Source organism: Salvia miltiorrhiza, chromosome 2, assembly GCF_028751815.1.
Source record: "Salvia miltiorrhiza cultivar Shanhuang (shh) chromosome 2, IMPLAD_Smil_shh, whole genome shotgun sequence".
Classification (NCBI taxonomy): domain Eukaryota; kingdom Viridiplantae; phylum Streptophyta; class Magnoliopsida; order Lamiales; family Lamiaceae; genus Salvia; species Salvia miltiorrhiza.
Genome location: NC_080388.1, coordinates 75,489,768 through 75,505,577, shown reverse-complemented (window position 1 = coordinate 75,505,577; position 15,810 = coordinate 75,489,768). Strand labels below are relative to the sequence as shown.

The 15,810-nt window shown below is 39.8% G+C and overlaps 3 protein-coding genes across 5 annotated transcripts; 1 reads left to right on the top strand and 2 right to left on the bottom strand.

Annotated features, from left to right (window-relative positions):
* The first annotated feature begins 2,223 nt into the window (after positions 1-2,223).
* On the top strand, positions 2,224-4,493 carry LOC131009515 (probable E3 ubiquitin-protein ligase XERICO). 3 transcript variants are annotated; one of them, XM_057936904.1, is made up of 2 exons: positions 2,224-2,425; positions 3,390-4,493. In XM_057936904.1, the coding sequence occupies exon 2, from the start codon at positions 3,820-3,822 to the stop codon at positions 4,279-4,281; it is 462 nt and encodes a 153-aa protein (XP_057792887.1). In that variant the 5' UTR covers positions 2,224-2,425; positions 3,390-3,819; the 3' UTR covers positions 4,282-4,493. The 3 variants fall into 3 exon arrangements, with proteins under 3 accessions (XP_057792887.1, XP_057792886.1, XP_057792885.1); XM_057936903.1 differs by having other exon boundaries at positions 2,236-2,425; positions 3,805-4,493; XM_057936902.1 differs by lacking the exon at positions 2,224-2,425 and adding an exon at positions 2,433-2,620 and having other exon boundaries at positions 3,805-4,493.
* Positions 4,494-7,533: 3,040 nt separating this feature from the next.
* On the bottom strand, positions 7,534-10,019 carry LOC131009514 (uncharacterized). The gene is made up of 2 exons (XM_057936901.1): positions 9,673-10,019; positions 7,534-9,577 (listed from the first exon to the last, which is right to left on the bottom strand). Exon 2 carries the CDS (start codon positions 9,555-9,557, stop codon positions 7,815-7,817), a length of 1,743 nt encoding a protein of 580 aa, XP_057792884.1. The 5' UTR covers positions 9,558-9,577; positions 9,673-10,019; the 3' UTR covers positions 7,534-7,814.
* Positions 10,020-12,553: 2,534 nt separating this feature from the next.
* Positions 12,554-15,626, bottom strand: LOC131009513 (U-box domain-containing protein 4). Its single transcript, XM_057936899.1, has 2 exons — positions 15,030-15,626; positions 12,554-13,648 (listed from the first exon to the last, which is right to left on the bottom strand). Exons 1-2 carry the CDS (start codon positions 15,395-15,397, stop codon positions 12,832-12,834), a joined length of 1,185 nt encoding a protein of 394 aa, XP_057792882.1. The 5' UTR covers positions 15,398-15,626; the 3' UTR covers positions 12,554-12,831.
* Between the last annotated feature and the right edge of the window lie 184 nt (positions 15,627-15,810).

Here is a 15,810-nt window from a genome sequence, read left to right as displayed (position 1 = left end):
TACACTATCGGCGTGTTGTTGAAGAAGGACGCCTTCAAATCAGAGACCATGGCCAACATGATCTCGATCTCGATTGGGGTCACGATCACCGCCTACGGCGAGGCGAAGTTCGATTCGTTGGGGGTGATTCTGCAATTGGGGGGTGGTGACGTTCGAGGGAGAATTCGAGTTTCCATTTCAATTATGTGATTTTCGGGAGCAATGATGCCAATTTGGAATTCCCGATTTGGGGCTTGGGAACTTGATTTCGTGATTTTCCTCATCTGACGGCGATTGACGCCGGAAAAGTTGGTCGGAGAAGATGAGATGTGATTTTTTTTAATGAACGGTGTGCAGATTAGCCCCCGAACTCCAAAAAGGGAAAAGGTGCAGATTAGCCCCTGAACTCCAAAAAAACAGTGCAGATCGCCCCCTCTGACTAACGGCCCATAACGATGTTAAGTCAGAGGGGGCGATCTGCACCATTTTTTTGAGTTCGAGGGCCAATTTGCACACACAGTTAATAAGAGGACTGAAATGCTCTAAGGGCCTTCACTTGAGGGGCCTATCTGCACCTTAACCCATAAAAATATGATATAACAAATAGTACCAATTATAATATTCATGTTTCTGAGAAAAAAAATAATATAAAATAATCTTCTGATTGAGCTTGATTTTAAAATATTAAATACGAGTCTCGATTTTGTCATATTTTGATCAACTCTTTATGACCATATACCGACATGCAGTTTATCAAGACACCAACTTTATTTAAAATCGATTTTTTAATTAGTTTGTAAATCTTACCAAAGATTATGCTGGTTGTCACTGTTAAGCAAAAATCTCATCTTACGACACTAATTTTTTTTTTTTTTTGACTTGTAAAATATGTTTTGTTATAACAATTGTGTGGTTTGAGTCGATTTCTTTCTCTGATTTTCTTCTTAGCTGTTGAAATTTTTGTCAAGATGATTTCAAATGGCATTAATCCCTATTTATAGTTGTGGGATATAAAAAATATTCATATATATGTTCTATTTAATTGGTTAATATAAACATGATTTTGCGTCTCATGCATGATTAGTTACAAAAAAAAATTGGCAAGTAATTTCAATTTACAATTGAACACGTGGCAGTTTATTATTTGCCGATGATACATAAATTGAGATATAATTATTTAATTATTTATTTATAATTTAACTTTGATTAAATTCCAAATTTTAAATTAGATTGCACAAAAACTTGCGTCTAACACATTTAATGTGATTTTATTGATGTTTTGATTAAATCTTGAGTTAACTACAATGGTGCATGTGCAGCACCAACTTTTTAGCATGTTTCTAGCCATTCCACATGGAATTAAATTACACATGGCCACAAGGAAAAAAATAATATACATAACCTTTTTTTTTTGGATAGGTAAGAAAAAATAATACAAAAAAAACAAAACAAAACATATTGTTGATTAAAAATTCTCATTGATTGTTTTATAAAATGTGAATATTCTTCTCATGGATTTGGTGCATTGTACGTGTTGATTCTTCACAAAAAATAATAGATTTGACTATGGACACACACAATCAACAAAATCACATGAGATCCATATATATGCATAAAATATATATACATACAATGAATTGAAAATATTGTGATAAAAAAGAATGAATATTAAATGTGACAGTCCATAAAATAAGTTATTCTTGAACCTACTTATGCAATGGATGTCCGACAAAAGTTTATTTAAAAGATTTTATAAACTTTTAAATAAAATCTCAAGTATGTAGGAACATGTTGTTGGGACCTTGGATAGAATAACATAACAATATTAATAGATAGAGAAAATAGTTGGAAATATTCATTTTGATTTAGTAAAAAATAGTACATATTTTTGGATGAATGTTCAAAATTGTAGTTGATGTCATATTTGTTCATCAAAAGATAAATTCATAATAGTGTATATATGTTTATATCTTTTTTTATATAAAATGTCTAGAATCTCTTTTTACTAATTATCAAAATGAATATATTTGTAGTTCTTTTTTTTTTAATTAAATGTCTCATTATATAAATTATAATCCACACACACTACATATGTATATACTATTTGCTTCTCCAATGAGAAGTAAGATAAGATACTTGGGTGGAATCTCTCTCTCTCTCTCTCAATCCACTAGTGAGAGAAAATAAAACACACATAAATTAGTGACAAAGGTAACATGGGGGAGTGAAGGAAAGTGATAATTGGTGGTGGGGCCAGCAGCTCCTTTAGCAGCAGTATAAATTAGGAGCAATCTTTAAAGAAAATTGATAGAAAGTCTCAAAACATTTATCTACCATTGTCAAACCCCACCTCATTTTTGCTTCCACAAGCACAAGAAATTTATCCCACTCTGCACAAATTTTAGGAAAAAGAAGATAACTTTCTTGAGCTCAATTCTCTCCACTTGTAAGTATATCTGTGGTTTCTTTCTTGATGTTGTTTTCTATATTTAATAGGTTTTGTGGGTTTTATTGCAATATTTAGAGGAGTTTTTTGGGTGTGTAAAGATTCCAACTTTGTTTGGATCTCTCCATTTCCAGAGGCCCTTTTCCTTGTTTTTAGGTTTTAGTTTAGTGTTTCTTGCTGTTTCAGTTGATGATGGTTAGTTAATTATGGCTTGATATTTATTTTGATTGTGCTGTGTTTTTATGATATTGATTCTGATTTGTCTGATTTATAAGATGGATTGTTTGTTAGTTGTTACAATTTGCATCTGTGTGGGTAGCAAAATTCATTCTTGATTTTCCTTTCCAACTAAGCTTAGTCTCTCTCTCTCTCTCTCTCTCCTCAAATTCATGGGCAAAATCTTTTACTTCTTAGCTTTTTCTTGGCTCTTTGTCTATGAAGTCTAGAATATTGCTTGGTGATTGGGTCTTCTGGCTTGAATTTCACACACACACACACACACACAGATGCTGTTGGAGGTGGGGTAGGGGGGTGTGTGTGGGTGGGGGTGGTGGTGGGGGGGGGGGGGGGTGAAGAAGATAAAATAAGAGGAGCTTTTGGATTCTAGATGTGTTGTTTACCTATAATTGTCATCTTGCTATAAGAAGTGGGGTTTTCTTTTATCTTTTCATTTTTGTACCCACTACCCCTGGGGCGTGGGCGTAGTAGTATCTCGACTCGACCTAGATGACGTTGATGGGCTTTAACACGACGTTGCCACTTGGGCTAAGCTGTGGGGCTAATAATGTGGGATGGGTTTATCCTCACCTTTTTGCATAGTACCAAGACACTTGGCTGTTTTCCTATTGATGAGTTATAGATAATATATATGCAAATGCATTACATATAAGTTACACTATGTTTGTATGTATTGTTGATTGATTTGCTTGATGTATCAAACTCGGTTGCTTTTGTTTGTTTGCAGTGATTTATTAGAAGCATTATCTTGTAACAAAAATAGGAAAGAAAAGATTTGTGTGATGCTCCGAACTCATTGATTGCTCGTTGCATTTCTTGTAACATCTTTGGAATGGACGCGTTTGCTTTTCAGAACTGCCCATGTCTCGTTCGTGCTTTTGTTCGTTTGCAGTCATTATCTTGTAATGAGAAAAGGAAAGAAAAGCTTAACGAAATGCTCTGAATTCACTTGTTGCGTTTCTTGTGGCACATCGAGAATGGATGTGTTTGATGTTTATTGATCGAGTTAGCTAGATGGAAGGACGAGGTTGGGGTTGGGGTTTGTCTAAGTTCATCATATTGTTCTTGCATATGCTCGTAGTTTATAGTCTTTCGTCGTGTTTGCTTTGTGGCTAATCCGGAAAACTTGGGACTTTGCGTAGATTCAGGCTCGAAAAATGGCGATTTCATCTTACCCGACTCCGGCAGACGCTGGAGTGCTCTGCGTGATCCTGGCTAACACGGCCATATCCATCTCGATCTTCAAGGAGATCTTCCGCTCCTTCCTACACGTCATAGGCATTCACATATCCTCGTGGGAGGACTTCACGGTGGAGCCCTCAAGCTCGGGCGAATGCTGCAGGCGTCCCTCGGAGTCGTACGTGGAGGAGTTTAGGAGCCGCTCGCCATCAATGCAGTACGAGACGGTCTTCATCCGTCAATGCCCCAAGCAGGAGTGCTCCATCTGCTTGACGGAGTTCGAGCCCAAGGCAGAGATCAACCAGCTCGCCTGCGGCCACGTCTTCCACAAGCCGTGCCTCGAGAAGTGGCTCAACTACTGGAACCCGACGTGCCCCCTCTGTCGGAACTACATGATGCCACAGGAAGCCGAGGAGGACGCCTCCTCCTGCCCCATGTGAGGTAAAATCTACGATCTACGACGTATGTACAGCATAGCGTGTAAAAAAAGAGAAGTATCCGTTAGAATCGCGAAGACCATGTGGTCCGATGCATATACTTAAGCTGCCAGTATTCCGCGTCCTCCTTGTAGCGACGGGTCAGCACGACTTGTATCCGTGTTTGTATATATTATGGGAAGCTTTCGGACAACTTTTGAGGCGTTTACGTTAAACGTGTTGTTCGTGCTCATAAATTCATCGTCTTTCGATTATAAACAGGGTCGATAAACCTAGACGGGGCGATGCTCGTTGCTCGTTGAAACGTTCAACGAGCAACGAGGGATCTGCGGGAGTTTGTACAAAGTTACATGTTTGGAAAGGGTCAAGAAAGCAATACACACACAGCATAACCTAATCAAGATATCTAGTCATGAACTCAGCAGGTACGACGAGCTCCGGCGATTACGAGCCCTGGCTACTCGGGGCGACGGCCCCGAGCTTCGGGCCGACGGGCATGTTCGCCCCGAGCTCCGAGAGCTTGGCGCCCACGGAAACGCTGCTGCGCGTGAGGCCCGTGTTCCGATGCATCCGGCACCGGAAGGAGCCGGCGTGCGTCGTGGGCGAGCAGAGGCAGTTGCTTTTGAGGCTTCTGGACTTCGCCAGCCCGACCGGCGACGTCGGCACGGAGGCCGACCGGGACACAGTGTTCATGGCGCTTATGCTCGGATTCGGGATAGCGATTATAGGTTTCTCTCGTTTCTGCATCTTTCTAGATTCTTCTGCCATTTTCGATCGGGTAGAAGAAACCTATTAAGCACAAGAAATTTATTATGTGAAACGAGATGAGATTCGAACTCACGATCATTCATTCTGGAGTTTAATAACAAAAGAATGATAATTTAACGCTATGAAACGTAGGAAACAAACACGAAGATATAATTACCTGAGAATTATTACAGATCAAATGAGTTGCAAAGGTTGTTGATTGTGTTTTTTCCTCAAATTTTTTCTCTCTTTTTTGTTATTGATTATATCTTTCTCTCTGTTTCCCTTTCTCGTCCACAGTTTTTTTCCCAATCTTTCCATTTTATATTTTGAGGTTTCGGTAAATCCTGATTTTTAGCCACAAAAATATATTCTTTTTATTATCATTAATTACTATTTGTTAGAGGATTTGTTCAAGTGATAGTGCATGCCACGTTTAAAAATGTGTAGACGACGAATTCAGATTGTTCAATTACATATTATTCGTGTAATTTATAAATGAAAATACAAAATCAGATTTTCGATTAGTATGTTGACTACACCATTTCCAGATGAAGAATTTAGCATACTGAATAAATATTGCTCCACATTTTTTTTTTCTTTTTCTTATAAAGCTCCACATTATTTTATAATAACGTGGTAAAATTATGCTTCGGAATTAAACTAGGAAACATTCTCGGTGAAGAAAAGGAAAAAAGCAAAAAGAAAAGTCATTTTCCTCTCATATTTAAAAGTTTCACAAATACTTGGGTACAATCGGATATACCATACAATCGAGTTGACTCACACCTAAAGTAGTGTTATTTACACGGTTCGGGTCAGGATACGGGTTCAGATCAGAGTGCAAATCAGGGTCTGAGTGACGATGCAACCCAATCATACGATACACCCGATTGTACTCAAGACCACCTCTTTAAGTTTAGCCTTGTTGTTGCTCCTTTGCGATCACCCAAACAATGGACCTCTTATTTCGAATAAAATATAAAGTTTGCCGTTTCAGTAAATAAATTAAAAATGAAAATCCGTGTGCATGTATTAATGTAATCTATATAATATATAAAACACCAGTTTAACGTAAACTTTTTCCCACCAAATTTTCTCTTTCTTCATCTTTCTTTTTCAATTTTGCTTCTTTTTTAAAAATCATCAATTTTAATTCATAAAAATATATTCAATATGGATATTAAACTAAAGATAACGAAAAGATCTTTAATTTGATGTAAAAATTACAAAAAATAAATTTAAAATAAATAAGTTATTATCATTTAAAGTCATAAATTTAATTCTTTTTCTCTCTCCTCTCTCATCTATCATCTTCTCTCTCCTAAATTCATTCTTTTGAATTTCACGGTTATATCTTTTCCCTATTTCATTCCCTTTTCTTTATTAATTTAATTTTATTTTTATCGTATTTTTATTAGACATCATTTTTAATATTTATGCAACTAAAAAGATTACGCTTATAATTTGTTTATTTTAGAACTCTTTAGCTTAAAAGTAAATTTTTAAAGGTGATATTAAGATTTGTATAAATTTATAGGAGTAAATCTTAGAATATTATATGATACATAATGATACTCATTATCATTTACTTGCTTTTGATATTTGATGATTTTTTTATATTTATACACAATATCAATTATATTTACTTACATTTAATATGTATATTTATTTATTTAAAATATCACTCACTTTTAATATTAGTCGTGCATCGCACGAGCGGGCGTACTAGTAATAATATAAAAGTAGAGTGGTATTAGCTTGAAGATAAAAGACTCAGTTAAATTTACACGCTCCGAATTCAAACACAAACGCAGCAAGATTCTAGCATACATGATGTTGTACCTTAGCAAATCCAAAACATGATTTACTACGTAATTTATGTCTGTAATAAGATAAAGCCCGTGAGGCCGTACTGACGTAACCCTCGGATGATCTAGTCGGTGGAATGAACGATCTCATGACTAAAAAGTCGCGAGCTGAATGGCCCATAAAACTACGATTTATGGACTCTGAGAAAGAGAGTGAATCAGAGGCCAAACACATTTGCTTGCCAAACCAACAAACAACAAAATTTCCCAATCAAAACAAGAAGCCATCAATTGCTACAAAGCATCGAAATGATATCGTTAGGAGGCATTCACTCTTCAGATTTAACCTCGATAGATAAAAATAATATACACTAATTTTGCTTCATTCTTTCTATTGAAAGGGTAGGATTAGAGAAATCCTAGTAATAGCATACAAATACTCAAGATAGGAGTACATTTTATCAATCATGAAAAGTAAACACGATATTTTGCAATTTGTACTTGTGTTATCTATGCTCTTAGCTAGTCTACAAGTTATGAGAGCTCATCAGCAAACTCAAGATCACACACAAACCAATATATGAGAATAGGGATCCAAATAACTTTGGCAAATCAAGACAACATCATAAATATACATGTCAAACATATAGTATTTGTAAAGTTGCAAGGGTGATAGCAGCAAAACAAACTAGAAGAGTTGTAGTAATTAAAATTTCTGCTCATAAATAATGGATGCAATATAAGTCAAAATGGAAAGCACATTAAAGTACACCAACAAATGAAACAAATCTATCTGTGTCCCTTCGAAATACCAGTAATCCCGAGAGCTTATAACGTTAATCTACCATTAATGAAACAAAAAGGAACTCGAAAAGGAGAAACCTAGCAAGCAACACAAAGAGAGAGAGATAATAGTACACATGCCATTGTTTCAAAAACAAGCATGAATGAGGAGTGGACCTTTTGGTGTATGTTATCTTAGCTAGCCGACGTTGTGCACGTATTGATTCCATCCTTGCAATCCTTCGTGAGGTCGTTGAAAGTCTCAATCTGTTTCTTCCCCCTCAAGAACACCTCAGTGTCGACAGATATCCTCATGTAACCATCAAACTCCACCGGATTCCCATTGTTGAGCTTCGTCATCTCAGCATACCAATCACTCTCCGAATTCCAGAGGTCCTTGTACTCATCGAGGAAGTGTGTGGAGTACTTGTCCTTCAAAGGATCAAAGAAGGACGTCTCCTGCTCATTTGTCGCGATATAGAGGTTCCTTCCATCTTCAATCTTGTATTTCAAAGCTGACAAAAGCGCTTCTGGGGAAGTGTCTCTATCAAGATTCGGCCACAGCTCCTTGTTGGCCGCCTTCTCCCCTCTCTCGACATGGACAGCATCAAAATCCCAATTCATTCTGGATGAAATAGCAGAGGTGATATCCAGCAACCTTCTGGACTTCCAAATCATCTTCCACGGCCGTTCAATGACAGATTCTGCTTCACCTTCACAAACTCGGTACCAATAGTTATCAGGCTCCACGGACCCAAACTTCCTCATGATCACAGTGTCCTTGACATTAGCTAACTTCATTGGCGCGACCCTGAAATCCTCCACGAGATGGAGACTCAACCGATCCTTCTTTTGCCATTTCCCCCAATCCGACCAAAACTGAGTCTGGTCCAACACTGGAGCCGAATCCATCAAGTGCTCAAAGTCGAAGTAAAATCTGAAATCTTTACCCTCCTCATCCTGACCAGACGAAGTGTACATCTTCGACAAACACATGCTCAGATCCATAACCAGCGTTCGATTCAAGTACTGCGCCTCGCCCAACATACACATGAAACTCCAAAGATACTGATTCATGCTCTTGCACCTATCCCCTCCACCAGAATATATCAAGTACTTACTATGACTAAACGAGCCCTCCGACTCAACTGCAGGAAGAGAATCATCCACAGTCTCCCCAACATCCGGCAGGGCAACCGGATTCTCATCCACCTTAGCTGGAACCTTCTCAAACACCTCCTTATCCTTCTCCCTGTTCTTCCCCCTCCCTTTCCCCCTTCTCTTCCTAGCATTCCCACCCGAATGATAATCCCCAATGCCAACCACACTAAGCGTGCAATTCTCAGCCCTAACTAGTGCAAAACTCCGATAATCCTTGTAAAACGCAGCAGCCTTCCCTTCCTTGGGCCTAAACCGCCACGCCATGTGGCAAGAGGTGGCATTGTCCCCAGCCACCGGCTTCCCAAATCGGTAGAAATGAATGTCTTGAAATCTCTCGATGGTAGACCTCATCAGGAGATGGAAAACATCGGGATCGCGACAATTAACCGGCTCATCGGTCCTGCATTCTCCGGTCTCCGAGATCGCCTCGGTCTCCTCTGGCATGGTGGCTTGAACCACGGAATCAACATCAGTTATGTTGATAAAAGTTGCAAACGCGGTCTGATTCGAGGCGACGAAGTCCTCTCCGGTCTTAACAACGGCGATGTCGGATTTGAAAGTGGCGTTCGTATTGGATGTGAGGAAGTTCGTCATTTTTGACGAAGGGTGAAACAATGGATCCTCGGGCTGGTAAGTTGCGGCGATTATAGTGAAAACCAGAACTCCAACAACGAATAGAGTGAAGCATAGATTCTTAATCATGGCTAGCGCATTCGGGCCTAGGTTTTCAGCTCTGAAACTTCCGTTTCTAGACAGCATAAATGACGGCCGATTCATTTTTCACTCTCTACCGCAAACTGCATTAAAATGAGGAAAACAATGAAATTGAGCAACGGAATCGAAATGCGGAGCTGCGAATTAAGCAAAAATGGGGCCAGAGATGATAAAAAACCTGCGGCCGACACAGATCTGCTTGAAGTAGGGCAATCGATGCAAAATGGTGTATCTGAATGCGGATGGTTATTGCTTCATGCAGAGAGAGGAGAGAAGGATCAGCTCACCAGCATTCTTCGCTTCATACTCTGCTTAATTAGAGAGAGAGAGAGAGAGAGAGAGAGAGAGAGAGAGATAGGAAGGAGTGTGGACTTGAGCTACTGCAGAATCTCAAAAAGTGAAAATGATGATGGTGAACTATAAGACGTGGTGCTAAAATGCGCCGCGGTGATGGCCTTCGTAATTTTGCGCCTTGTTTGGTTATTGGCATTTAAGTTTTTTTTCTGCATTTTTGGTTTCAGAAAATATACTCAATTCGTCCAATTAAAATTGGCTACATTTCCATTTTGGGCGTCCCACTAAAGTTGGTCACTTTCTAAAAATGGCAAAAAATTAACTTAATTAAAGCCCCTATTTATTTTAGTTAAGTTCCAATTAGTTCATTTAATTAGAATCCACCCCACCTTCCCCCAGCGCCCCCACCCCCTTCTCTCTTCTTCTCCAGCGGGTGCCACCCCCATGGTCGCCGCCGCCTCCTCTCGCCCCTCCGGTCGCCGTCGTCGTGGTCTTCGCCGTGACCACTGCCGACCATTTCCCTCTCCCTGGCCTCTGCTCTCTCCCTCTCGCCCCACCCCTGACCTCCATCTCCCTCCCCCAGCGCTGCTCCACACATCCATTTCTTCCACCCGCGCCGCCTTCCTCCACCTCCTCGCCTTCCTTCACCCGCTTCCGCCTTCGCCTCCGCCTCCTTCCACTTAGCGCCGCTCCACAGCCTCGATTTGGGGCTAGGGCTTTGCCTCTCCGCCTCTCCAGTCGGCTGCATCTGCGATTTGGGGCTAGGGCTTTGCCGCCGCCGCCGATTTGCCTCTCCAGGCAGCGCCGCTTCCTTCGGGTTTGGAGATTGAGGGGATTTCGCTGCGATTTGGGCGAGCGGCTGAAAATCGAAGCCTGGGTTCACCGATTTGGGGGTGAGCGATGGAGCGATGGAGTGCCGATTTGGGGGTGAGCGATGGAGCGTCTCCCTCTCTCCTCTCTCTCTTCCTCTGAATCTCTTCTTGAATTGTTTCTGTGATTTGGATTGTTTTTGTGATTTGAATTGTTTTTGTGATTTGAATTGTTTCTTGGATTGGGAGGGAGACGAGGGGGACAGATGGAGACGATGGTGGCGACGACTTCGCTGGAAGAGGGGGTGGCTATTGCCGGCGACTTCGCCGGAGGAGGGGGTGGCTGATGCCGGCGACTTCGCCGGAGGTGGGTGACAGTGGATGAAGAAGAAAGTGAAAGGAGGAAGAAATTATTTTAATTAACTCAATTGATGGGCCCCAATCAATTAAAACATAACACTATATTTCTTAATCTCCGTGCCGAAACAAATGTAGCCAACTTTAGCGGGACGGAGGGAGTACTAAAAAACAAATGGCATTTTTAGTCTATCATTATAAGTTTTATAGAAACACATGTCTTAGTCGGAAAAGAGACATTTTTGTCATTCCAATTTAATTTAGATTTATATGTCGTAATCATATGTTTTAATATTATTTCCTGATTTTAATAACTCTTTACTTGTATCCCTTCTCTTTGTTTGATTGATCATCCATCATATATTTAAATATCTACACAATATTCCAATAAGTCTAAGCATGTGAGTTCAAATGAAGGTTTCATTAACAATGTGGTTTTCATTAAATAATTTGATAAAACACAAAGAACTACATAGTATTTTGATAGATCGCTCAAATGATTGATATCATTATCTCTTGATTGAAAGATATAGTTTGATACTTCAAGTAGTAAAATGAAAATGTATTTGATTTTCATATTTAATGTTTTTCACCATCCATGCCATGGTCAATATCATCAAATCTACAACTTAAAATGAAGAAATGGAAAAAACCATTTATTAGGAGAGATGAATCGCTAAATTTAAGGGAAAATGATTAAATTAGGAAACTTTACATAATTTATTCAGTATTTCTCCAAATTTTGAAGAATAATTAATACCCAAAAAAATCTTACTCGCATTTAAGTTGGAAAAGTTTATTCAAAATAGTAGGTCTATCCAAACGAGGCCTAGCATTTGGTTAATTTGTCAACGGCGTAACGCGCACTCGGCGCAATTTAGATCCGCCGCCCCGCCCCCGAATTAAAATATGCATTGTTTTGAGAGCGCGAGAGATCGTGACTGGTGGCGATTGCTATCGTGCGCACCGGAGATGCACCGACAGCTAACGGTGGCATAAATGTCATTTCATCATAGTTATGACCTTATAATGGAATTAAACTAATGTTTTTATTTGGCACAATTGATTTGGATATGCTAGCTACCACCGTGACTTGCATTTAAATACAAAAACATTATTTAATTTTATAAATAAACTAAAAAATATTATTATAAATAGATGAGGTTCTAAGATTTTTTTTTTATATATAATTATCAATTGCCTTTAAATTACTGTTGAGATCGACGTCTGAAATACCTACATGATTTAAACGATCGAGATATTAAACAACATAATTGGAGGTCTACACCAGAATACATCACAATAGTATTAATTCATCGAAAATTGACAACCATATGAAAAATAAAAACAAATGTGATTTTTATTTCGCATCCAAAATCAGAATTGCATGAAAGTTCGGTGTACCATTAACAAAATACCATAATATTTATTGCAGTTTGTAATTTATAAAACAATTTTTATAATATTTAAATTTCATACAGCCTTTTAATGTTTTACAAAAAAAAAATCCAAATTGTTTTAGCAATAAAACCATAACATATTCAAACCACCAAATTTATTTGTGAAATAATCTACCACAAGAAAATCAAGTAATACGCATTTTGTCGCAATAATCATCCATTTTTGTTCGTATATTTTTCACTGCTTGTAATAGTGATAAGAGTGGAAAAAACCAACTAAAATCTAGAATGTTTCCCTAACTAAAAACTAACAGAAATTTACAAGTAAAACAAACACAAGAAACATTTATGGGTTAAGGTTTGTCGAAATTACCTCGTAGTAGTTGCAGATATGAGCAGAAGCTTTAACGCTTATTTCTCCGTCGATCCGGGAGCCGGGTCGTTATAAGACGCGTCTCGTTTCTCGTGTGAACGAAGCTAGCTCTTCGTGGAGGCGTGAGGCGAGCTTCTGAGCTTCGTCCGGTTGAGGCTGAGGTCCATGCTCTTCTGAACCATGTCCTGCAGTAGCTTCTTGGCAGTCTCGACCGCTTTGTCTTTCCCATCGACGTTTGCAGCGAAGTTGTAGACGATCCTCTCCAGCTCGGAGGAGGTGAGCCTCCGTTCCGGAGGGGAGTCTCTGAGCAAATCCAGGAGAGTCCGAGCTCGATCCTGTGCTGTAGGAGTGCCCTCAGCTGTGAGACGAAGGAGGCCGGGTATGGCGCCCTCTTTTAGAATGAGCTCTCTGTATTTATCGCGACAGCTCTGGCATAAGGATAGCAGAGCTCCGACTGCGTGGGACATGCTGACCGAGGATCCATCTTCGACGGTCTCCACCAGAGCTAGAATCCCACCTTCGACGTCTGTGATTGCAGCTCGTCCCTCTTCAGAGGCAGAGAAGATCTCGAGCAGGAACGTGGTTTTCTCAGCGAACTTGGAGTACTTCTTGCATTCTTTCAGGAGGTCTATCAGTGGAGGCACTGCTTTAGCATCAAGGGCGAGCTTCGGCTCCTCCTCACACGTCGAGAGGTAGTAAAGGGCTGTGACGGCATCAACCTTTCCTTGGACGCTTCCTGAGCAGAGGATCTGTACGAGCAGAAGTGCAGCACCGGATGCTGCTATCGTGGGCTTGTTGGACGGAGCAGACGACAAGGATAAAATTGCAGCAGCTGCTACTTCTCGCAGATTGCCCGTCCGGTTCTTGAGAAGCTCCACGAGAGGTGGAACGGCACCAGCAGCAACGATCTTGATCTTGTTTCTGATACATGAGTGCATTAAATGGTCAGTCGCTGGCAATCAATCGAGCAAACAGTCATCAACACATGCGCAGAATTGAAACGAAGCAACGGAATAAAGAATGTATGTTTGCAATGAGAAGCAAAATAGCAAACACTGCTACACAAACTCAAGTAAACTTAATGAATTAGTCTCAACTCTCAAGGAAATATAAGTCCTTATAGCATATAATCTTCTTCTACACCCTATTTCACCACCATCCACAAATAAAAACCTTTAAAAACGCAACCACAGTCGCGCAAGACCTCCATGTTCACAAAAAGAATAATCAATACCACAATACATTCGAGTATTTACGAAGAACTAATGGGGTTGAAACCAAAAAACACCTGTATTTAAGGTCCTCATAGCACATCATCTTTCCTACACCCTATTTCACCACAATCCCATTACAAATGCTTCCAAAATCGCAAAATGCCTCCATTTTGCACAACAATAATCAACTATACTAGAATACACTTTGAGTGTTCACGAATCTGGACAAGAACTAATCATGTTGAAACCAAAAGACACTTGTATAGTATTTCAGATTCTCAAAGCATATCATCTTTCCTACACCCTATTTCACCACAATTTATGAACAAAAACCTTTGCAAATGCTTCCAAAATCGCAAAACACCTCCCTCCATTTACACAACAAGAATCAACAATACCAGATTACATTTTGAGTGTTCACGAATCTGGACAAGAATTAATCATGCTGAAACCAAAAGACACTTGTATTTCAGGTTCTCAAAGCATATCATCTTTCCTACACCCTATTTAACCACAATTTATGAACAAAAACCTTTGCAAATGCTTCCAAAATCAACAATACTAGATTACATTTTGAGTGTTCACGAATCCGGACAAGAACTAAACTAATCATGCTGAAACCAAAAGACATGTGTATTTCAGGTCCTCAAAGCATATCACCTTTCCTACACCCTATTTCACCGGATTTTACGATAAGCTACAAATCCACACTCTTGCAAACGAAACCAGAGTCGAGCAATACCTCTATTTTCTCAAGAATCTGGAAAAGAATTAATGGAGCTGAAACCAAAGCACAACACTTCACTTCAAAACACATCAATTAATACTATGCATACACTACTCAGAAATTCTTAACCAAACAATGAGTAAATATGTGGTTGAAACTAATGAGCACGAATACACATCAAATTACATATCCAGCAATCTCAAACTCGATCTCTATTTCAGATATAACATTCACCAGAAACGATTCTAATCATCAATTGATTCACGGAATAAAAATATAGTACATGTTTCAGCAATTTCAGAAATAAAAATAAAAAAGTGAACGCGCGCGAGCGCGGGAGAGAGAGAGAGAGAGAAATGACCTCTGATTCCGAGCTGCGAGGTTGAGGAGCGCGAGGAGCGCGGCCTCCCGAGCTGCGAGGGGAAGCGAGCCGTGGAGCATCGAAACGAGCGGCTCGATAGCGCCGGCGGCGGCGAAGCGGCAGCGCACGGCGGACTTGGAATTGGAGCTGGACGACTTCCTGACAAGCTTCCTCACATCCCTCGCCGCCTCGATTTTCGCTCTGAGATCTCCGCCCTTGAGCCTCCGCGCCGCCTCCTCCACCATCATCTTCCGGCTCCACGACGAAGCGTCGTTACTACTGCTGTTACTCTCGCTCTCCTCCTCTGCCTTCTTCAGCATTGCCTCCTCCTCGTCGTCCTCCTCCTCCATCTCTCTCTCTAAAACCATGGCCGGCGGGTGCTTCTCTCTCTAGCTGTCGGAATGTTTGGGGAATGATACGTCTCGCTCGGAGATGCGGTTTTTGGACGTTTCGCTTTAGATGTTGTACCACTTCCGTCTGCGGTGGGGCTGCCTACGGTTCCTCCACTTCCAAGAGGGATCATAATTTTCGCATCGGTCCCCCACTTTTCGTCATTAATTACAATTTAATCTTTTTAGTTGAGTGATTTAATGTTCTTACACAAAATTGATAATTATACAAAAATTTTCATATAATTCTTATATTATACGAATTGTATGAAATTTTTCGTATAATAATCATCAAAATTTATAACGTTGTCGTAGTGTTTAGAGTATTTTATATTTGATTTTATGTAAATAATGATGGTATACAACATTATTAAAACTTATTAATATATATT